The 25,218-nt window shown below is 38.7% G+C and overlaps 1 protein-coding gene across 1 annotated transcript in view; it reads right to left on the bottom strand.

Moving 5' to 3' along the window:
* Positions 1-25,218, bottom strand: part of adamts3 (ADAM metallopeptidase with thrombospondin type 1 motif, 3) — a 165,808-nt gene that overhangs the window by 114,503 nt on the left and 26,087 nt on the right. The window contains exon 4 of the mRNA XM_036598371.1: positions 15,885-16,041. Within this exon, the coding sequence (XP_036454264.1) occupies positions 15,885-16,041 (157 nt within the window). The remainder of the gene's footprint in view (positions 1-15,884; positions 16,042-25,218) is intronic.

The raw sequence follows: 25,218 nt of genomic DNA, 5'->3' as shown, positions 1-25,218 counted from the left end.
GTAACAATATAACTTCAAATCAGTGGATTATGGTACAATTATGTTCCCTGACTAAAGGTACTGAGATGAACCCTCGAGGGTACCTCCCCAGTGACAAGGGGTACTGCCTAGTGACAGTTTTGCACCTTTATTTCTGAAAGTGTACACACTTTGTAGCAATATATGCTGCCTTCTTGGTGCAAAACACAACAATGAAGGCCTTGTATGATTGCACAGCTGAGGACTTGAATAGCAAAAGAATGGTAAAAATTCCACTTTCAAAACCAGGTAAAACAGGATCAATTTGTGTCTTCAGTATCTAAATGGTTTGTAATGTTGTTAAAAGCGAAGGTGATGTAACACAGTGGTAAACATGCCCTTAGCCCACCCTTTTTGGAACATGCTGGAGGATTTGGAATGAAAAAAAAAACAAAATTCATAAGGTAAAACATCAAATGTCATGTTTTGCACTGTTTTCAATTGAATTTACTAATCCTTGCTTTCTGTTTCTATCAGCGCTTCACATACTGTCTCTATCTTTTTGGAACTCAGCTTTCAAAATTCATTACGTACCAAACATAAATTCTCTTTATGCCACGCTCGTACTCCAGCCTGACCCAGAGGCTTTTGTCACACTGACTGTTTAGTCACTCTTCATGCATAACTCAGGAAAGCTTTTTGAAGCCTGCACAAAGCAGATGGGTGTCACTTCTCATAATGGAAGAATATTTGTATGTTTGTCTACCGTGAAAACATCAAGGCCTGAGTTAAGCCCAAATCACTTTTTCTACAAGCTGTTTTGATTATGCAAGTGGACAGCAGAGCCAAAACAACAGAAACAAAACCTACAAGCGCTCTTTATAGTTCACTATTCATTTTAAACCTCTGACCACGCAACAATTTGATTTAATTACAGTTCTTCAGAGAATGAGTCACTGCATCATGAAACCTAAAATTTTACCATGATTCGATCTGACTATTTTCATATTATTCAGGATCATTTTTAACAACTGAATACCAAAATATGAGGAACTACTGGTGGAATATTGGCATTAAACACAATACAATCAGCTTTTTATATTTTAAAATTTGATAGCATTTAAATTACGTTTTGGCCAAAAAATGAGCACATATCAATAAATACAATCAATAAAAAATAGTCTTACTTTGTTTATAGTTCTATATAGATTATTTTCAGATGTTCTAATTGTTCCTCTGGTGGTGGATTATCAACAGAATTCGGATCGAGGTTAGAACCAAGATTAGAATTAGGATTCGGTTTAGGTTGTGGGTAGAGGTTAAGCTTAAGGTCAGACTGAGTAGAGCCTGTGGGATTAGGGAAGCATCAGGTATCAATAGACAAGTTACTAGACATTTAGTTGAATGTCACTGCTGAGGTAAGATCTACAAAGTATCTACTGTTCACTATCCAAATAATCTGTTATCTATTATAAGTGATTCAGCTCTATGTATCTAATTCCACAATGTATCTGTACTCCTCTAGTTCACTGGTTCAGCCTATGCACCTCTGTCCTTCGCTGGTATGGACACTATGGTAAATACTGCAAGCGGCTTTTGCTCTGGGTTTGGCTCGGGTCTACAGTGCGGGGATTGTGAGGCGCATTCCTTTGCTCCCGTGTCCCGTCATGACACACGCATTCTTGTGCTGCCCAGTTCCCAGAAGGGTAAACATCGTTCCACTTCAAAAAATACAGGGCTTCCCCTCAGACTCCTTTAAGACTCAGAGCGTGTGTGCGTGTCCCAGCTTGGTTAGCTTGACCCACAGTGGCTCTGCACCTCAGTCCCTTGGGGGTTTCTCCGCTGGGGAAACGGTGAAGCAAAGATAGCACACACGTGGCAAAGCTGCCCGGCCAGCCAGTATCACGACCACCAATGGTGACTGGCACGGGCCGAATGGTCACCAGTGGAAATCTACCGTGTCCGTGCTGGACGCCTCTAGAGGAGTTGGCTTTCATCGTTACGTCAAAACGACGCACACCAACACACAAGCACTGATGGTTTTTTTCTGCTTTGCAACACAGAATGCGGCCGTTCATGAAAAACTGGTCAGCGTTTGCAAAGTCTCGAAATGTGTGTGCGCTCACCACCAGCCAGTTAATCTTCTATTTTTGCCTCACTGTGGGGCATAAATCCAAGCTAATTCCTCCCTCCCACTACATTACAGAGATTGTATTTTGGAGGCAGGGGACTTTCTTGCAACTTGCATAAATATATAGGCCTAACATATCTCCTGTCAGGAGGAAAAAGAGCCCAAGCTAAACTAAGCATGCATTAGCATTAGCTTTGCAGAGCGGTATTATGCTTTTATGAAAGTAAAAGTCAGCTTTGGCCATTTTGCTTGGCGCTCACATTTAGTTAAGGTATGAAAGTTAGGCCTACTGTTATGAACACATTTTTCATGCTGCTTTAATTCTTGCGAAACTAAAGAGAGCTGATGGTGAACAACTTGCGAAACATTTGCTGAAACTTATTTATCATTTAACTTCAAAAAAAGCATGCTGAATTATTTACAGTATGCCAAGTGGCAAAATATGGGTCAGCAAAGAAAGTCAAAAAAGGGGTGGGGGGCGCTGCGTGACTGGATTTAATTTTGTTCGCCCTGCTTTTATTTACCTTTGGAAAATGGGGGTCGATCGGCTTCCCGCACATAAAACCCCAGATTAACAACCCTCTCTTTGAAGGCTAAAGGTGGGTCTTTTTCACTGCCTACTAGAATCAACAATTAAGATGGAACAGCATGCTAATGACTAACAGCATGGCGAGGGAGCCGAAAGATGCTGTAGGAGACGGTTTACGTGGAGCTTTTTTACACGTAGCACAGAAAAATAAAGGCAGAAGCGGTGCTCTAAAGTGTCAGGAGCTGCTGGAACACTTTATAAGCCTGCAAGAGTACCCTTGTAAATATAACAAGCTGAGCCAGCAAACTGTAGACTTCAGGGGTTAAAGCGAAGCGAAGCAAGTTGTGTGTGAGGGAGGATAAGTGCATGTTCTTCGTGAATACATATTAATCCAAGGCTTTGGTTGTGTATCTTTTGGCATGGCCTAAAGTTTTCTTTTTCATTTTGATTCACTAGGCCTACATTATGAAAGTCGTATCTCTATCAAACTTCAGTCTTGATCCTCAGGTTTAGACACCTGTTTTCAAACACAGGTTACAGATAAGACTGCAATAGGTAATCGACGTTGAGTTTCTAGCTTTGAAATGTTTTAAAAAAGAGCTCTGGAGTTTCACTAGTGGTAGTGAATCGATGAAAATGGTACAGCGTGAAAGAAATACAGGCTTATTCTTCTGATTCTTCTTAGATGTCTGTTTTCAAACGCAGGCTGCAGATAAGACTGCAATAGGTAATCAATGTTGAGTAACATTAAAACATTTAAAGAAATGCACATTCTCTTAGAGCTTTGGAGGTTCACTATTGAGAGTGAGTGAATGAAAGAGGTACAGTGTGAATGAAACACAGTCAAATTCTTCTGATTAAGTCTCCTAATACCACATACCACATTGAAACCAATAGGCATTATTACATCCAATGCCACAGTTTCAATAGGCAGTCAAAAAGAACTTCTTCCTGCACTGTAGAAAGTTCTAGAGAGAATGAAACACAAACTTTCTTTATGCCACAGTCAGTGGCCTGATCCAGAGGCATGGGTCAAACTGACTGTTCAATAATTTATGCATAATTCAAAAGGCTTTTCAAAGCCTTTCATATTCAAGCGCAAAGCCAGAGATTGTCACTTTTCATAATAGAAGAAGATTTGCATGTTTGTCCACAGTGACAATGTCAACCTGCCTGGAGGAAGGGCGTTTTTCATCAACTCTATTCAACCAGGCATATTTTCAGAGGCATGTTTTCTGCTGTCACCAGCACTTACACCATGTAAAAAATGAAGGGATTTTTCAATGATTTCTATATGGCAGCATATACAATATTCTGCACTTCTGTGCAATTTAAATGGCAATTGAAGGACCTGACAGAATTTGCACATCACAGTGTGCATGTATGTAATGGGCCTGTGCTAGATGCTACCTAGGCACTAGTACTAAATGAGAGATTAAACACAGAGTATAATGCAGTAGTGAAAAATGATGTCGGTATTTCAAATTGATGACAGTATTATAAAATTGTAACAGTGTCCAAATTCTAGTTCACATCTATCTAGTAAAAGGGTCAATAAACACATTCTGCCCATTCACATATTGAAGGACGGGAGCCGTTTGTAAGTTTTGCCTGAAAACAGTCGTAGCTAGAGATGGAAACATGTCCAACATGCATCCCCATCTAAAAATGAAGGACTCTCTGATCACTTCACAGATGCTGTCGACCTCCACTGGTTCCCACAGTGCCAGTTATGCTTTTCTTTTCTGTCTGATGTGCTGCTAAATCAAGACTAAGAAATACTTAATAAAAAGTACTATGTGTTAATTCACAAGCATGAACGAAGATATGTTTAAAAACTTAATTTAAACACACATATATGTTAATGTTGAAAAAAATAATCAGGTCCTTTATATTAATGCTGCAAAAAATAAGAATGTTCTCATGCAAATTGCACCTGGTGTCATTATAAAAGACATTGTCATTGGTTAGGAAGATTTTAGCTAAGTAGCAATAATAGTGAAGGTGAAGTTCTCTGGGACAATATTATTAAATAATAGTTAAACACTAGTCCGTAGCAAAGACTAAAAGACATCCCTGTCAGTACAACTGGTTTGATAATGTGCAATTCAATACAGAATTCATGGAACCACAACTAACCGTCCCTGGACAGGTGCGCCACAAAGATTTTTCTTTAATGATAAGGGAGATAACAGACAAGCCAGCAGTAACTAGAAGCTGCAGGATGACCTGAAAGCAGCAGGAACAAACCCTACTTTTTAAAAAAGTAAGGTTCATGGAACTTTGAAGTACACAGTGAAGTATGGAGGTGGGAGCATCTTGTCATAGGGCTGCCTCTCTGCAAGCAGTACCAGGGCATTACACATCAACAAAGAAAATATGAGTGGAGTGATGTACCGGGACACATTTGATCAAGGAGAGATCAAAAATAATAGCCAAATAATAGCCAAAAATAATAGCCAAAATATGTCTGTATATCTGGTGAAGGTGTTTGCATGGCCTAGCCAATCTCTTGACTTAAATGCTATGAAAAAAATTATGGAGAAATATGAAATTGTCCATCAAAGGGATTTTCATAACCTTGACTAATTGAAGATGGTTTGCAAGAGGAATGGACCAAAATTGAACCACTATGCTGCAAAAACCTAATTATAACACAGAGATCTCAAAGCTATACCTGCCAACAGCCGCTTTGCAACAAAGTACTAATGTTATTATTTTGTGGTGTCAGAATATTTTTTTCAGTAAATTAATTTCCTATCAATTTTGCTTTTTTTGTTTATGCCTATTATTTATTGTATTAGTAAAAAAACTGATTTAACGGAACAATAACAAAGCATAGCCTTTCAAAGATTCCAAAATTCTTTAACATAGAAAGATAATCAAGAAAGCTTTTAAAAAGACTTAATTTACGAAAACTGTCAAAAATGCCTATAAGTGGTCTGTTCCTTACTCTGAGATCAGCAGGAGAATTTGAAATATGCATTATCATCATTTAAATTTTTCTTGAAAGTTTTCATTTTTTTAAATCAAGTTTAATCAAGACTTTAAGACTTTAATATAAGATATATTCCGAGACATATTAAGAGGTCATATAGCATACACATCATTTATTCTCTAGAACCCCTCTCATGGATTGACATGAGGACAGCTCATATCTAAAGTGGTAAATGATGTGCCAGAAATAAATCATGCTGTATAAACCACACAGGCGGTAGAGGACCTCTGTCAGACTTGCTCTTGGCTTTTCCTTGTGAGCTGACATGACACTTGGCTCCCCTTTCAAACGTCACTCATGCTGTTAATGATGTGACAGCTGAATCTCCGCAAAGCCACAGAGACCACCATCCAGTAATACTGGGGATATGAGAAGGCAATCCTCCCCTCCTGGCCTTTTGTTTATGTTTTGATCTATAATGAAGAGTCATCAAGTTTGGCTACCAGACACATGCTGCCCAAAGGTTCTGAAGGGTCTAGAGGGTGAAGGGCTATTTCATATCTCGATGGCAATGCAAATAAAACCCATGCAGCTTGTGTCGACTGTTTTCTCTCTTACGCCGGAGTCTGGGACGTACCCCAGGGAAAGACCTCCATAACCAACCAGATGTATCCCCTCCCACAGCGCGGCTGTGCTCACACACACAGGCAGACGGACAAACAGAGGCACGCGCACACACAAAGGCATGGTGTTCTCCAGATTCTCCGTCCCGCAAAACAAAAACAGATGTGGCCACATTGACGGAAATGCTACAAAGTCTTAATATTGAGCTTTGTCTAAGGGAAGCCAGGTGCACCGCAAGAAGAAAAAGTTCTTGCTAAAAAGCAAACAAAACCTCACTGCAACCCCAGCAAAGTGCTTTAGGATATTTAGCATTAGAAGAATCTGGTTCTGATATCCCGGGAGGATGTGAAATTTCTTACGCTTCACATACGACACAGATATTCACATCAAAAGAAAGTCCAAAAGTCCAGAGGAAATCCTGGTCCCTGGGAAACCCAAGGACACTTTGTGAGTGATACTGATGATGATTTCGTTGACGTAAAAAAGGCCTGCAACCACTAAAATGTCTCAGAATGCCCTAAAATGATTGTCATCTCCAGACATCACTGAAGAAACCTTTAAAATGTCCTTAAATGATCTGAAATTTTTCAAAGACAGAGGTATACTTGCACTTTAAGCAGATTCTGAATGCTCTAAAATTGGATGGTAAAGCTAAGACCTGGACCTTTCTACTGACATAAATAAGATGCACAAGTGTAAAACCAAGCAGCCAATGAATAATGCAAAGGAATCTTGGCAAAACAAAACATTAAAGTATAAAAATATTACAAGCCTTCATGCATTACACATTTGCTGGGTGATCACCACAGTCGCCAGGTCCAGTCTCCCTTCAATTTCAGCTAATGAACAATCTGCAGAATAGAATAAGCAGAGTGTGAATGACATCATCCTCTGGACTAAGAATTCTAGGAATGCCTCCTTTTTTTGCCAGAGTGTCTAATGCTGGCAGCCCTTGCACAGAGAGTGAAGAAGAAGGGTATTGTGGGATGGTAATAAAGCACTTCCTATTTCACTGCCAGATGGCATGGCTGAGGGGTGATTCAATGGAACGAACGCTCACAGCTTAACTGACCAGCTCTGATACACTCAAGTGATGTAAAATGCTCCCAAGGTTGTCTCGATTTTTCAAGCCAGGACTACGGAGGATAATTATAACAAGGTTTCATGGAAAGAATTCATCAGGCAGGACCTCAACTATTACGCCTTAACTTTGAGGGGGAATATGGAAAGAACAGCGCCTCCACGATTCATGATTGATGGTCTACACTCGATTAATTTATGAGGAAAAGCACAAACTCTCCTTAGATAATGCCAATGCAGCCGAAGTCGCAGGAAATTTTCCCTTGCTGGTGGGCGAAGTGAAAGTTTGCGTACAAAGCTGGTTTGGGAAGAGAACTGGTTTGCATACTTTGGAATCCCTCAGCGCTATTCTGACATCAAGCGAATGCTTGGCCAAAGCAACTCTGACCAGTGTTTCCAATTAAAATTTGGGAATATGTGCAACAAATTCAAGCTCCTCCTCCAAGAGGGAACAAGATCTTCATTCATCCCAATGTTCATCCCCAGCCGTTTATCTGAACCAACAATGTGGTGCGCATCTTAACGAACTGGAGAGAGAATGCAGCATGGTTGGACGACTCATCAGTCCACTTGTGGATTAGAAAAATCAATATTTCATCTCAAAATGAGGCCTTGATAGAACAACAGAAGAAAGAAAGGGATTTTCTTCCCTGACTTGTGGATCAGCGTTTGGTCACGGTGCATAAGAAGGCCAGTATGGAAACGAGACACCAGGGGCCTTGAACTCTTCACACAGTCCTGAATCCATACAAATCATGCCGTGACGGCTCAAAAGTGAAAATATACCCTTTACCTAAAATGTTAAGTAATGCATTGTATCCACTCCTGTCTTTTGAGACATTGTTAGCGGTACCCTCAAGAGGCCTGTCATTTCATTTTTCTTGAAAGTAAGAAAAAACTGTAAGGTATTACCAACAATTTATCAGTCTCAGGATAGGTTTGTCAAGGTCTACTCCAGGGAAAACTAAAGTCTATGCTGTCATACTTAATCAAACAGCACTTGGTAAAAAGAACATGGAATGCTTTCTCCACAGTTAGTCGCAAGCAATTCCTTCAAAGATTCTCAAAGAAAATATTTAGTTTTTTTCTTTATTAACAGCAGATTTGAATGGTCACTGTCTCCCATGACATTAATTGCCCTTGTTACCAAACTATCCTTTTCTTCTTTTGTTTAGAGGAATCTCTTCAGTGGAAACTTCAATAAACATCAGAAAAGAACCTGATGAGACTGTAATGGTGCAGCTGATTGCACAGCTGAAGGTTTTATGATGCTCATAAAACTCAACTGTTTTTTGAAGTTTTTTTTTTCTTAGGCCATGCCATAACTGGGTTTCGGAGTGCAATGAAATTTCCCTCTCATCTTTTTGTGTACACCGCATAAAGCTCACAGTGTCTTCCTTTTCCTGCCGGCCTGCTACTGGGATATATTTATCTTCATGTGTCAGCAACTGGTTCCAATATGGTAATGAGGGATGGGAAAATGGCCAGTCTTCTTTATTCAATTGAATAAAGAGCACTTCAAAGCCCTTTATTCCTAACGTGGAAAAATCTTTACGTTGAGTCCCTTTGACAGCACATCGGAGGAGGAGGGAACTTTAAAACTGCCCTTAAGAAGATGTCATTACTCACAATCAAGTCCCTTGCCATCACAATGGCTCACTTCCTAAGTGGGTGCCATTACTCTGTCATTCCCTAATGTGCCAGAAAGGCTGATTGTCCGCGGTTGCCGAGTTGTCGCTAAGTGGATTCCAGGGCCGTAGGATTCCAAAGGAGAACAGATGCTCCTAGCCAATGACCTCTGTGTGGCCCCAGCTACACCTGTAATGTCGAGACCAGCCCTAACCATTAAGGAACAATGAAGGCTAACAGTGAATCAAAGGTAGTTAGCATGGCAACGTTATGTCCTGTTAATTGTTAGCCACGTTAGTCCTGACTGGTTAAGCTATCCTTTGACTCCTTTTTTACCACCCCTTTAAATGCAGTGCAACTAAACAATGCTAGTATAAGCACTGTTTGGTTAAACTATCCCTGAAACCTTTCTAGGCTAAAGTCCACTCCAACCTGATGCAACATCAGCGTCTTTGGAACACCCGTCCGAGCTCAGAATTCTGGAACTGCAGTAAATATTTTACCATCCAATATTCACTGAATTAGTACCCTTTTTCCACTTAAAGAATTTGGCCGGAGGGGAAGAAATGCATTATGGAGGTAATGCATAATGCTGATAAGCAGCTTAATGTCAAGCAATGTCTTAGCTTTAACTTTAAGTCTGCCTTATGTTCACAGTCTGTTTTATCTCCCCTCTCTGCCATTTCTGACTCCGTTCACCTGCTCTTTCTAGAAGGATTATATGTTTAGGCTTCTGTTTTCATTTTCTTTACTTGTCGTCAGCCTTGAATATTTCTCATTCTTGCCAGCTCACCAAATTCCTCTGAGCTCAGCAGCGCAGGCTCAGCCTAACACAGCTGTGTGACAAATACAAATCACCAGCGGCCAAATCTGGATCTTTTTTTTCTGAGATGCCTTTGTGGCTGGGAACAAAAGCCATTGACCACTACAGCTGTGTGCTTCCCTGACCATACCAGACAAAAACTCTCAGTGGTGGCAACCTGTTTCTGTGAACCTCTCACACTCTGCCTCAACCTCTTCGCTGATGTAAAATCTTTAATCCCCCTCCTGCTAGAGGTCCTTGGTGACTGCAGCATTTTAAAACCGCAATTTCTAGCAGTGCGAGCAGCCGAGTCTACGCTGCAATTATTTGTTATTTGTTATTCCCTTTTGTTAACTGGAGCTGCTCAGCTGGTCTGGACAATCTGCCATTCTGCAGAACCTGTAACAAATCAGCACTAGTGTAAACAGGCAAGGTGCTGTGGAAGGCAAGGCTCTAAATGCAAGGTCTGCAATTTACACTAAATGGGGTCTGTCAGAGTGCTATAAGAATAATGTTATTCGCTACCATGCCGGGCCTTCTGACCTTTTGGATGGATAAGGCACTGCCCGTGGAGAGAAACTCTGTCTTGTTTATGTTGGCAATTTATGATTCTTTATTGCTGGGCAGAACTCAGCAAATCTGTTACAACAATACTTGAGACCAGTTACTGACATTTCATTTAGGAACCTCACTGTAATCCACTGGTCGCAGTGGCAACAATGCATTGGACTCTCTAGGTCCGAATGCCTTTTCTCTCGCTAGCAGCTTCATGAAACAAGCAGAGGAGTGTTGTCAAAAAAGCTGATTCTAAACTTTCTCTCGATACCACATTAATTGTAGTAAAAGCAGAAGAAATCTTTACTTGTAAAGTTATTATTGTTTGTACAGTGTTGTTGTGCAGAAAGTAAAACTATTCTTTATATTTTTGCCACGTTTCTGTAATTTCTGGACATTAGAATAAACTGAAAAGGTCAGAAATGCGGATTCAAACCTGTTGATCAATTATAAAATTATAAAATATGTAAACATGTGTATAATGCAAAACCACCTTATCCTTCATGTGACCATTTTATTTTGAGATTAGGGCAAAAATATCCAGTTGGGGAACAGAAGTGCTGTTCATTATAGTTTTGGCTAAGTCAAGGAACATGTGTTTGCTTCTTAAGCTATCTTAAGCTTGCTTTTAAATGTCTCTGACATATTCTGGGACAATGTGCAGTTTGTGGCTGTCACTACAGCTTGGCTGAAAGTTTGGCAAGAACAGCAATATTATGAGTGCAGTGCTTCAAAGGACATATGAAAAGCTTCTTAATCAATGCTTGTTGACAAAGCCCAGTTGTTATTGCTAAAATCCAAGCCTACAAAATCCTACCAGATGAATAACTGCCAGGTAAACATCACTGGTTGCTGCTGCTAACAGAAAGCTAAGCGGCTATCAGGCCAGAAATAAAGACTTTGAGTTCAAGCCTTTACAGAAATAAATACTTAAAAATTGAGCCATACAAAGTAAAGAACATTTTATTTGCATGCCAATAATTCGCTAGAATGTCTTTATTTAAACTAGAGCTGACATCAAGTCCAAAATAATGCTGAGCTAATCCCTCTAGCTGGCGCTAACAGACCATATGAAGATTATCATCATACCACTGGTCTTAAAAACACTTCAGTGAATTAACAGATTGTTAAATTTGCAACTGCTTTGTAATTCATGATTTTATACCTGTACCTGAAATTAAATAACTTTATTATAGTAAGTAATGTGTATAGACTATGAACCGAATCCTCTAAAGCATTTCTCTCATGCAGGTTTCTGTTGGCAGACCAATTGCAAACATAACAATGCAAGCAATCAAGAATGTCCCAAATAAAGATTAGAACATTTTTCTATATATCTATCATGTTAAGTATTCAATACATTTAACATATATAGTCTGTTTACACTTTGCAAGAAGTTCTGTTCATAAGCCACTCAAAGCATCATGAAGTGTAAGAACTTTGTGTTAGGAAACAGCATCTATCATGTCCCTACTGATACAGAATGCAGTCTGCATAAGCATAAAAAGCACATATTGACTTCAGTGACTATGGGGAGCATTTAGACACAATTATTCACACCAAGTGTTATGTTTGTACAATATGACTTTGAAGAGGAATAATGTTTTAGCTGATTATTATCACTCTCCCTTGTGTAATCCCCTTAGTGCTGTTTGTTTAAAGAAGAGTTCAACATCACAGGGAGCGTTTGACTGAATAAGCATGGCTGAGATTATCTATAATAAGGGAGGGTCGGCCGTACTGCTCTGTTCATTACTATCTGGAGCACAGAGTGAAAAAGTATTGATTGTTTTCAGACCCAGCTCACAAACTTGTTGATCTAAACACTGGGGACTACATGGTCCATAAAAGGAACTGAATATATGGAACAGTACTGAGCAAACTTTTCCACGCCCTGCAATAACATTTCTATCCCAGAGAACCTCTGAAGAGCTCATTGGCAAAAACAGATCTCCATTTTAATGAATATTCATAAATCATGATTTTTTGTTGTGGATTTCAGGTAATATCAAACTGCAATTGGATTGTTTTGATTAAGTAAAAATAACAACAAAATACACGTAACTTCCAAATTAAACTTAATTTTTTTTTTTTATTTAAATTTTGTTTTTTGGCAAAGCAGATAACTTCAACGGTCATTTCATGTTTCAGAGTTAAACAAAGCCATTTAATGGATACAAGTGGAATATTTCACATTCTTTAACATAAAATAAGTAGGTAAAGTGCTGACAATTGCAACAAAAACAGCCCAATAATGGGCAACATTAAACATCCATAAGGTCATACCTTGGAAAATCACAAGGCTGAATCTTAAATGGCTCACTGCTCCCTATTTAGTGCACAATGTGAGTTAAGAAATTTTGCCTTGTACACCATAATATTGCAATATATGTCCAGTATAGAATTACACACACATGGCTGAAATTGAAACATCCAAAGTGGTTACTTGTCAGACATACTGTGCACTGTTTAGATGCAACAGCATCATGTGTTAAGAATAGCTCACCATAGCTTGTTTTTTTAAAGGATGGCATTTATCGTTTTTTGCAAATGAACTCTTCATTTCTATGTCCTGCCTCAGTCTAGAGATTATCTGTTTTACCACTCTTGCAAACACTGTTTAAAAATGTACTAGGGCTGTCAAACGTAACGTTAATAACCCAGTAATGTGATAAATTATTAATGCTGTTAATTTCTTATAACACCGTTAATGCATTTTTCTAGCTTGATCCGTCAAATCATCGAATAGTAGTCGAGGCTGAAGCCCAGCTGCATGCATGTTCTATGTTGCTATGACAGAACTTGCAATTGTAGCTTTTTCATTCAAATACAGATTTGGAATGGCTTTTAAAGAAATACCTACAGCACCTTCGGCAGACTACACTGGATAGTGTTACAAATCAACGGTCAGTAAACTAACCAAAACAATAGGAAAGTGCAAGGCTACAGTTACCCTTGAGAACCACTGTGTCTTGTTGTCCACTGTAACAAGAATCCATGAGCTGTATGATCAAGAGAAAAAACAAGTGCTGCAATCACAACTGCAATCGAGTTGACTGTAAAGATCATTCTACTGGAATAGAGTCTTTTTGGGCTTTTAACTGATTTGGACTTTAGACTGAAATACTTTTGCTTTAAGTGACCTTATGCCTTAATTATGGTTATTGTATTAAAATAAATGATTGAACATTCCATTTTGTCACTACTAAAACTACCAAAACACTACCAAATCTTTCAATAGTGACTGTTTCAGTAGTGGCAATTTTAGCTCAGTCATTTTAAGCTCATTAACTGCTCACCACGTGGCCAGGAAGGACAAGGATGCAGTTTAATTTTCTGCTCTAAAATGCATGAGTGTGACTAAAATAGGACTAAAATAGGATGCTTTGTGTTTCGTTAGTGACGAAAACATGGGACAGCAAATTTTTCATTTAAAAATGAAACCTGTGATAAATCTTTCAACTATAAAATAAATCAAAAGATGTGATAAAACCATTTTAAGCATTACTTTCACAAATTTAGGGGTTAAGGTTTGGGACAGACACCTCCCAACGGACAGTTCCCTATAAATTATGATTTTGTACATATTTAGCTTATCATCTCAATGCCTTGGGCTTAAAGAGTTAATCCTTGTAAATATCTAAGGTATGAACTGCAGTTTGAACTAATTTGGTAGAATGGTCTATATATGATAATAATACGAAAAAAAAAATTATAATAAAACATCACTAAATCACTGAAAGTAATAAATACATCCTGATCAAACGTATTTTATTCACTCATATGGATAAAAAAATGCACAGCTTTTTAAATAAAAAAAAAATCTTTAAGCAAACAAGAAAAGTGCAATTTAACTCAATTAACTACACAAAATAATGTGATTAATCAAGATGAACTATTTTAATCATTTGACAGTCCTTTCTGCTCTGTTTCTGTTTCAGGTGGTGTGTTCCTTTAAGGAACTAGAGTACCTGCTTCAGACTGGAAGGCGAGGAGAGGCCCTGACCTGACCTTCATAGAAGGTGTTCAAATAACAGAACTGGGAAGAGCACTGAAGGGCCAGGCAGCTCAGCAGCGTCTCTGAGAGCCTCTTTCACTAGTGTGCTGACTTACTGTACTTACCCGACCCGATACTGAGAGCCAAGGCTAAGACAGTGTCACAACTCTCTCAATGGACACATTCTGCCGGGCTAAAATGGGTGAGTTGTTCAAATAAGTCCATGTTGAGGTTTCTGTCCTACATACAGTATGAATTGGACGAAATTACTCTCTAAATCCTCTTTTATACACAAAGCCCATGGGGCTGGTGTAATGTAATGCATTACATTGCCACAAATGGCTATGACTAACCAAACTGCAGGACAGAGTATTGTTCACGAATATGCGCCACCATGCCTAATTGGCCAGGGACTGCTGATCTGCATCCAGTGGCTGAATCAAGCTGTGTGTCTGCTTCTTTAATGCAATAGAAAAGGAAGAAAAATACATCCGGAAGTTAGACATTGTGGCTTCAGTAGGGGAGGGAATATGCAGGGTCTGCGAAAAAGGGAGAGAACCCTTTTCCCCAGGCTGTCACAAACGAGCTGGGATTTCCAAGCAACCAGGGACAGAGCGGGTAATCATTTCTCAATCCAGTATGCTTCCCACCTGGAACAATGGCATGCCATCACATTGCTATGGCAACTGGAACAACCACACAAGCACTCCCCTTTTAGAGGCGAATGAATGAGAGGAAATCTTAAAAACAGTTGTAGAGCAAGAAAGCCTTGAGCTTTCCAATGTAATTATAGAATTATTCTGAAAACAACAATAAAAATGACGCTCACGAAGAAGAAGTGCTGTTGAGATGTTTAGAAGCTGCCCGGAAAAGAATTCCACCTAAAATGCCGATGAGGACGAGATAAGAGTGCGGTGACTCATCTACAAAGACCTTCTATATGCTTCAGATGCTTGAGTATTTTATCATGTGTAGCTAATATGAGGAATCGATCCCTTATGTACAAAGAGTGCTTGTTTTCCGCACTTGAATCTAATGCATCTGCCAAATCAGTAGTAATTTAATTACTTTCCTGCACTCAAAACATAAAGCTTTTTCAGCAGATTGAGCGAGGGCGTTGATTATGAGGGGCTGGATTTGGGTGGAAGTATTGTTCGTCTGATTGAATGCAGGTAATAACACAAAGTCCCTGAAGAACAGATTGCTTGGCAAAAGGGTCGGCAGTACAAAGGCTTTCAGATTGATATGACCTGGGAAGCTGGAATCCATGTGGGTATTGGTACCTTGATTGCACCTGATTGTGAAACCACAAGGTGAAAGCCGAGCAGAAACGTGATGTGCAAAAGGGGCCGACAAGAGCAGCTCAGAGGGTTTAATGTAACCCTGCCAAATATACGAGCAAACAGAGGTTTTAATCATTGGTAGAGATCACTGTTTGCCTCGTGGAAGGGTGAGAGGAAGCAAAGCTGACAAGCAATTTAAAGGCAAGGTCAAGAAACAATGAGGACCTGAAAAAGCAAAGGGGCAAAATTCCAAAGAAGAAGGCTGCAGAATGGACCTGACCTCCACAGTCCTTGGTTAAAAATTACTCTGTGGACGAAAAAGAAGAAAGCATGCAATTGAGAATGCCGAAGCACATACCAAGAGGCTGGTAGTCCACAGAGACGTCCGAAGGAGCTAGAAGTAGAGCGGATCTTCTGTACACCACGTGCACTCGCCCGTTCTCCTCATGCTCCTGTGTGCCACGCTCCAGAGGCTCGATGATGTATTCATCAGAGTCAGTACGGATCATGCCGGCCTTGGGAGAAGAAAACAAAACCAATCATTAGTTTTTGCACAAGTATGAGCTACATGCAGAGATCCAGCCAGGCAATCATCCCTCTTGAGGCTCAAGTCTGGTGTAACAATGTAAACCTCTATTTTTTTCTTTTTTTCTATTTAATCAGACTCCTGGATAAAGTTTTTTTTAACTAGGAATGTACATTAAGACACATTTCGATATTCAGAGGCTTACTAGTTTAGGTGTTTAGCTCTGGTGTTGGCTGGTGGAGTCAAAAAAAAATCAGTAGCACATTAGGGTGCAGCACGGGTCACATTGAGGTGTAGCGCAGTGGCACAGTGTCATATACATTCTTATTCAGAAATACGCCAATTTATATTCTTGCTAAAACAAAAAACAGCGTTTCACTGAACACAGTCTTTATTTTCTCCATTTTCCTGTGATGAAATGGAACGAGTACCCAAATAGTCAATTCAGTATTGAATACTGGCATCTTGAATGGTTAATTGAGTACTTGAGTACCTGTGCACGTCCCTAGTCAAAACAACCTGGCATGTTAAAAACTCTGGCATGCAAAGCAGGGCTGATTGTCACAATATGCTTAGTGGTTTCTGCTTTAAGCATTTTAACTTGCATGCATATATTGCTGTCCATGTTTTTTAACTTTCTCTTTCATTTCTTGGAAAGTGAGGCCACTTCCTAAAAAAAGAGCTGGTGCACTCTCTCTAATGATCTCTCGCCCTCTCTTTCTCTCTCTCTCTGCTTCTCTCTCTCTCTCTCTTTTATCGACCCAAATAACATATGGTCAGAGTTAGGCATTACAACAACGAACATACAGAAATCTTCAAACTAGGGCTCGATTGATTCTCAGCCTAAGCTACATGTGTACCTGAGTGGAACGATAAAGACATGCTGAAGTGGAACGGCACAGTCATTTGGCAAAAAGCCCAACTTACTCACTAACATCACTCCCTCACTCTAGCGCACACAGTGTCATCGGTAGAATAAGTTTATTTCATGAGAGAAAATCATCTGTTTCCCACGATCTGTAGTTTTATCTTTAGAATGAGAGCTTTTGCATCTGTTTATAACTAATAACATTAAACAGAAATGAACTGAAGACTTAATGAACCGGTCTTAATGGTAAGAGCCAAAAAACCTCTGCAAAAATAATGATTAATAATAATGAGAGAAACATTAGATAGGCTTCACTGCAAGCTAAATACAACTGTGAATCACACTTCACAGCTTGAATTAAAGCCTGTCTCTGAAAGGGCCCATATCCTCTATTTTCCCTGAATTTTATTTTTTCCCTTGAGGTTCACTTCAAACATCTGTGTGGTTTTATGCACCAAAAACAGACAATATGATCATTTTCAACCTCTTTTTATCCCTTAGAATTAAACAGGCTGATTTTGGTATTGTGACTTTAAGAATGATATATGTAAATAAGCTCTGTTCTGATTGGCTGTCCTGTCAGAGCATAAACACTCTTTAGAATATAAATATGAGTGGGTGGGGCTAAACTGCTGTAGGCTGAATAGGTGAATATATCTGAATCAGTTGGTCCTGATGACATCACAGAAACAATTAATTCAAAACTTTTTGAAAAGTTTTTTTTCAAAACAGTTATTGCAGATTAATTTCCATACATGGACTGTATGGACTGAGGAGTGAACAGTATGTTTTTTAAGCTTTAGCAATGTTTAAATATTACTTTAAACTATTTCAGAAAGCAAGGGAATTCAGCCCTTTAAATCTGCTTGTGTGCTCTTTTTTGGGGGGTTATCACATTACATATTTTTTCATTTGTATTATTTTAAAGAGTTATTAAAAAGTTTAATGTTATCAATAAATATTTATTTTAAAATATAATACTACATTTTCTCATTATTTCCAAATGTATACTGTCTGGAAGCTCTGCATACTTTATTTTTAGTTGTTCAAATGTTTCATTATTTTATTAAACATCAAGTTCACTTAATGTTTATTTTATGTAGGAATTGTGTTGATATAAATTTCCACACTATTTAAACTTCAAATACATAACCCATAAATATCAGCCCGATATATCAGCCCAGTGTCCTTGTCTACTGATAACCAGTATCAGAATGGGTCCACATATCAGTCGACCTCTATTCCAAACATTCTTGTTAGCAAGATTTAGATAATGCACTTTAATGTCTATTGGAAGTTTTCACACACACACACACACACACACACACACACACACACATCTTCTAAGCCGCTTATCCTTCTGGGTCACGGGGGGAGCTGGAGCTGGAAGTTTTCAGAATTATAGAAAATTACAACAATATCTGCTGTTTTGGTATGCTATTCAAATGTAATAACAGCAAAGGGGAACTCTCAGGGCCTTCTAGGACTTCAGAGAAGGCCTAATGACTTCTGGAAACTAAAAAATAAATGTCTGTAATTTTTTAGTTCATTTTATTTGACAAAATCTTGCTTATTTTTACACTACATAAGAGTTTCATTGCAATGTTTTAGATGAAAAAAAGGTTAACTCCTTAAAATCCCAGGCTTATTACATACTGATGCTTACTGTTCAGTAACTACAAGAACTCCAGTGCAAACTGATTGAGCTTTTCTTAGCCTATAGAAGTGTGTAATAAAACCTTGGGCCTGCCGGCGGGCCCTGGCCATTTAAGAGGTTGAATTCTAGAACCGACAATAGGTAGGACTAAATATGTGAGACAAAGCATCAGTCTTGGCCTTCTGAAAGCCCCAGATATTTCAATGACTGTGAATATGAGCAGCAGTCGAATGAATGTTAGAAGTGGAAAACAGTGGTGGCAGCTCTATATCAGCCTTTCTACTCAAAGAGCACCTGTGAAACTGCTACAATGCAAAATAGATGCTAATATCTCTCAAAACCTTCAAGTAAAAGATGCCATGTCTTTAAGAAGCTTCAAATGCCTGTGTTTATTTTGGAATTTCCAAAAATGTTAATGCAAATTACCACCAGCCTAGCAATAACAAACTACTAAAATCCCATAGGGAAGCCAGCAGAAGTTAGCATTATCACAGAGGTGAGTTTTTCCCCTTATTTGGACTGTGTTTATGGCCTGAACAAAAGGTCTACTTCTAAGGTCAGGGTTCGCTACTGTAACATAGTAACAATGAACAATGTGGCTATTCACATAATGAATTTATATTAACATTTCATTTTAATTCAGGATCAACAGGCTTGAGTCTGAACTTCTGACGTTCTTGCAGTCTAAAAAACAAGACTGTTGACATAATAGCAACTTTTCAAATTAAATACATCTCCTACTTACAAGCACAAACGTATATTGAAAGCAAGTGTAAAATCCACATTTTTAAGAGAATTTCTGTGCTTGTTTCAATGAACTATGAGAAAACATAATGAAATTACACCACACTTTTGTAAACACAGTGATAACCACAAACTTCAAAGGGTTAAATGGAGGGCTTGTAAAGGCTTGTAAAAACACAGATAAAGAATAAGCACACAACAGAGGATCAAGCCTTTGAAGGTTGTCTCTAACCTTTAAAGACTGCACAATGAATTGTTGTGTTTATTATTCTTTCAGATTATTGTTCTTATTTCATCAGACACCAGAAACAGTTCTGCAAAAAAGGTAGTTAGAATGCAAATCATTTTTTTACAGCATGGCCTTATAAACAACACTTTCATGTGCAGTTGAACAAACAAATTAGATGAGATTAAGCTTTATTAATAAGGGCTGTTACTGGCGGTAATTATTTCAACACATTCATGTTTAGAGTGTATGTGCAAATGAATATGATGCGTGTATGTGAGTATAAAAAGAGTAGAGAGACTCCAGCCATGTCATGAATACATTTTCATCAGTAAAGCTGAAGTGGCCATTCATGGACAGATCAGTGTTGTATGAGAATGTGCACAAGTTAAACTGAAGGCTTTATCTCACCGTGCACAGCGTATCAAATCCTTGAACGATCTGTGACTAGCGTACAAACTGCATTATTATAATGCTGAATGAGAGAAAAACTGTGTAGGTTTGTTTCTCATACGCTGCAGGTGCCCTTCAGAAGAGAAGTGTCTCTTTGTTAGCAGATGTAATGAAATGCCTGCATGAATCCATTTGTCCAGCACATGTAAACATCCACTTTTACACGCCTGCATCACACTTTACGTCCATATTGCCAAAGAACGGCACTGAGTGGAAAGGGCTGAAAAGAGAAAACGATAAGAACTGCATAGGGAAATTCAGTTTCTGCTACCTTTTTCAAGGTTCATTTGTGTCAGGAACAAAGACTTTAATCCATACAGGACATAGCTATTTTTTTCAATTGAAGCTCCAGGTTTGTCTTGCTTTAACCTCTTACATGGCCAGGGCCATCGACAGACCCACAGTTTTTCTTCTATAACCTACGAATAGCCCAGCCAGTTTACATTGAAGTCCCTGTAGTTACTGAATAAGAGCATTAGTATGTAATAAACCTGGGATTTTAAAGGATTAACCTTCCTCAATTCAAAAGCAATCAGCCATGTGCGTCATTACTCTGAATTTATACAAATAAGTCCATACAAAGGCAGTCTAATTCAACATTAACCTCTAAAAGTTATCACCAGCGATAACAACAGCATGGCGTAATTTGATATTAATCTCACTTATATCACATTGAAGAAGTACAGAAATTCTGTCAAGAGTGTTCTAAACTTTCAATCAATACCATCTTTGTTAAGACAGAGGAGAAGATTTTGATGAGGAGAAGTTCTGTTATGATTTTAAATACAAATTTTAAACGAAATTAGTCTAAAGTTATTGCCGTCTGTCTCGTTTTGTAGAAATAGAAAACAACATATATCAGACTAGACTACGGTTATGTGGGGTCCTGGGGTAAATTCCTCTTTTACAGGTGCTCCTGTGTGATTTTATTGCTGTCTGTGTCAGCATGTCTGTGTTTTCCTCTCTCCTCTCCTTAAAAAATTACAGGCCGAATTACCTCATCAGTGCTCTGATCATTTTAGTCCCTTCAAGATACACATATCCATGTTTTTACAGGCACATGTCAGCTGGTGCTGTAAAAAAAAGATGTCTGATCGCTGCTACTTGCTGTATTTGGTCCCCTAACATGCATAAGATATTAAACTCCTCCAGATATTGAATACTTTCTGAATTGCAAAAGGGATGCTTGTAAAGAATCACTCAACCATTAATTTGGTCTGGGTGGTAAAATGTCGACTCTATATGCTAGGAGAGCGCTATCAGGAGGAGAAAGAGAATAAAATCAATGAGAAAAGCGAGACCCAGTGGCTTATCAAAGGTTGTCCCTTTAATAAGCTTGCAGGATCTTGATTTTCACATATAATTGCATTATCTTAAGGTCTACTGCTTTACTTTCTATTCACATATTCACAACATCAATAACGTTTTTAAAAAAAGGTTTTTTTAGAAAGTTCTCTAGAAAGAATGACTAGTTGTATAACTGTCAGTTCCTTAAAGATTTAATGTTAAATTCTCATAAAATAAAATATAACCTATTATAAACTCGCTCATCCAGTAGTAATTTTATTGTCACCCAGATGCGTTTTATCACTGAAGAGGCGTCCCACTAATTTATCACTGAGGAGACTTCCCACTGATAAACTAATACAATCTGAACAGTGCTTTCGTTTGCCATTTGTAATTTGTTTTTGTAATTTGTTCTTTTTTTTAAACCCTATTTTCTTCCCAATTTCAGCCACTGGCTAGATCTCCCCCTACCATGCTACTGAGCTGCAAAGATGAAGGCAAGCATGTGCTTCTTCTAAGGCATGTGAAGCACCACTGCATCTTCTGAAACCGCCATTAACATCATTGGACAGCTCAACATGCTTGGAGGACAACACTATCTGCCAATTCTGTTATGTTAGCTAACAGACCGCAGTAGTAGTAAGCATCGAACTGAGTGACATGCAGGGAGAGGAGAGCCATCTCAGCCAGAGAAGCCAGTTACACTCACTTGGATTCCTAGCCAACATTTTGGACCTTTGCATCTTTCGGTCATTTGTTGACATCAGAACAAAAAGAAAAAAGTCTGAAGTGCAGGCTCCAATGTAAATATTGTTCCTTACATTACTATGTAACTAATCATGTCATTGTGTAATTACATATATATAGCAAAACGACAATAACTCTTGATTTACAAAAGTTAATTATACTAAAATAAGCATATAACTGCATTTGTCCTGTTTAATCACTGAAAAACACATGCAAAGTTCATATTCAGCGTGTTAATTACTAGTAATAACAAAGCAGTTCAGTAAAAGTTGAAGTCAAAGTTTGCTCAGTTGTGTACGGTGGTTCTAATGTCTCTCACATGAATGTAATACACTAGATTTGAAAGTGTATCTACACATGGCCCTGTTATGTGACTGTGTCACTGGGTGCGACTGTAAGTCTGTATGTGTGAACGTTGAGTGAGTATGTATGCGTCAGTGTGTGTGTATACACGAAGGGTGTGTGCGTACTGACCTCCCTGCTCTTTTAAAACGGCTCTTTTAGCCAGAGCCTCCGGCCCCAGAGCCGGCCTCATGTGCACAGACCAGCCTCTCAGAGCTGTGCTTTGGAATGTGCTAAAAGACTAGCACTCTCTCTCTCTCTCTCTCTCTCTCTCTCTTCATCATAGCCTGGCCTTCTCACTACCATCCAGTGTGCTCCTGTCTCTCTTCCTGCCTGCTGCTCTCCTCTCAACACCACCAATAAGCACCACCTCTTCTGACCCACTTCAGCATGCCTCTGTTGAAGCAACGTGTTTTTCTTAATTTACATGTTCAAAGACATTTTACTGAGAGCTCAGTACAGAGCTGAGCGTTTTGCATCTCTGTTTTGTCACCAAAAGGGATAAAGGACTTTCAAAGCAATAGTTCAATTTTTCCCATTACCCTAAAATCAGACAAGATAATCTCATGCTTACTTGTGTTCTATCTGACATCCTATTCAAGACTCCCGACTACAGAGACAACAAAGTAAAGTGCTGTGAAAAAAGTATTTGCCACCTTCCCAATTTCTTCTATTTTTGCTAGAAGTCCAATTTTAATATAAGATAAAGACAACACCAGTGAACTCAAAATACAGCTTTTAAATGATCCTTCCATTTATTGAAGATAAAGATTTATTCAAAACCTTTATCACCCGTGTGAAAAACCAATTGCACACCCCGGCCTAATAACTTGTTGTGCCACCTTTGGCAATAACAACTGCAATCAAACATTTGTGATAACTTGCTATGAGTCTTTTACATCGCTGTGGAGGAATTGTGGCCCACTCTTCTTTGCAGAATTCATTTAATTTGGCTACACTGGAGGGTTTTCAAGCATGAACTGCCCATTTAAGGTGTCCACAACATCTTAATGGGATTAAAGTCAGCACTTTAACTTACCCACTCCAAAACCCACTCCAAAAAAGTTTCTTTTGAGACGTTCAAAGGTGGACTTGCTTGTGTGATTCCGATCACTGACCTGCTGCATAACCCAACTGCGCTTGAGCTTTAGGTCACTAACTGACAGGCGGACATTCTCCTTCAGGATTTTCTGATAGAGAGCAGAATTCATGGTTCCATCAATTATGACAAGTCGTGCAGGTCCTTTTAGAGCAAACCAGCCGCAGACCATCACACTACCACCACCATGTTTGACTGTTGGTATGATGTTTTCATGGTGGGATGCAAGAGCACAGTGTCTTTGGTCTAAAATGGCTACCCGCTGCGTTCAGCTACATGGTGAAATTAAATTAAATTGTGTAGCTCACAGTAAGTCCTAAACCACATCTGCAAGTCTGAGTGACATTAATGAAGAGCTGGATGTGGTCTGAGTGAGCTGAGAAACACTCTGGGGGTGTATTTACAGAAAAGATTTGGGTGACTATTGACTTCTAGTATTTGTTAGAAGTATTAGCCTTGGCCATAGCAGGCAAAGCTTAACTAACAGGTCACATCTATGAGCTTAGATGTTGGCATGTACCATTACTTAAAGACTATAGCTTACTAAGAAAAATGATCATGCTATATTTCACAAAAGAACAGCAGTTTATAGCAAGTCACTGTCAATGACACTGCCATGAGTTAGCTAAAAGGCTAATCGGCTCCACAGCAATATTCAAAGTACAAATCTTCACTGAATCCGTCGCTGTAAAACAGCAAGAAGAAATAATTACCTCAGTGTTACAAGATGTTAAAAGCTTTCTGTTAAAAGCTTCAACATCCTCTGTTTAAACTAGACTTTTTGTCGCATGTTCTCATTTTAAGAACTTCCACACCCTGAATGAAAAAATAAATTAAAAATCCAATCTGATTGGTCACACTGAATCACTTGTCCAGAACCAGGTTTACACCACATACAAATGTGGCTTGAATCGAAGCCATTGATATTACATTATGGCATAATGTGGTTTTAGGGAAACGTGTGCAGTTTGTACTACAGTCATACGCAAAAGTTTGAACACCCCCAGTAATGCCATGTCAATGACATGTTTTGTTGCTCCTCTACATGAAAATAAGTTAACAAACAAAAATATGGTATTTATCTGCAAAATTTAGCGCACACTTTAAGTTTTTGGCTAAGTTTAGCATATTGCAACAAATTAAATATAAAATATACAATGTGTTATAATTTTTACTTTTTCTCCCTATGTTAAATTCAACAAATAATCAGTAATTGTGCATTAATGTGTGTCTCTGTAGAGGATTAACTTATTTTCTCTTAGACAATAAACAAAACATAATTTGACCAAATTTTGCACACAACTAAAGGCTAATTGTCTTGGCTTATCAATTATGTTTGGGCTAAGGGGACAATTGGGTAATTTTGATTTTCCACTGAACTATTACACTAGTATAGGTGGCTTGTCACAATCTGTATATGTGTGCTGTGTGTGGGTCTATGGAAGTAGTAGGAGATGCTTGAGAAAGACATCTAGCGCAAGAAAGAGAGATAAGGAGAGAATGATATGATGTAAAACAGCAATTAGCTTCCAAACCACCTAAGCCAAATATGCTGCATGCTGTGACTGCTACACACAATCAAGCTCCGCGGCTCAAGCACCTTCAGTTAGATCACAGATAAAGTTTGCCTCCACATTCAGCCGCTTGCTCCATGCATTAGCTATTCATTCAAAACTCAAAGCTTTGTACTGAGGCAACATATCAGTGTTGATAAAGAGCGCACGATATGGTCAAAGGCTTCTG

This window comes from Colossoma macropomum, unplaced genomic scaffold (genome assembly GCF_904425465.1).
Source record: "Colossoma macropomum unplaced genomic scaffold, Colossoma_macropomum, whole genome shotgun sequence".
NCBI lineage: Eukaryota > Metazoa > Chordata > Actinopteri > Characiformes > Serrasalmidae > Colossoma > Colossoma macropomum.
This window is presented reverse-complemented; position numbering and strand designations above follow the sequence as displayed.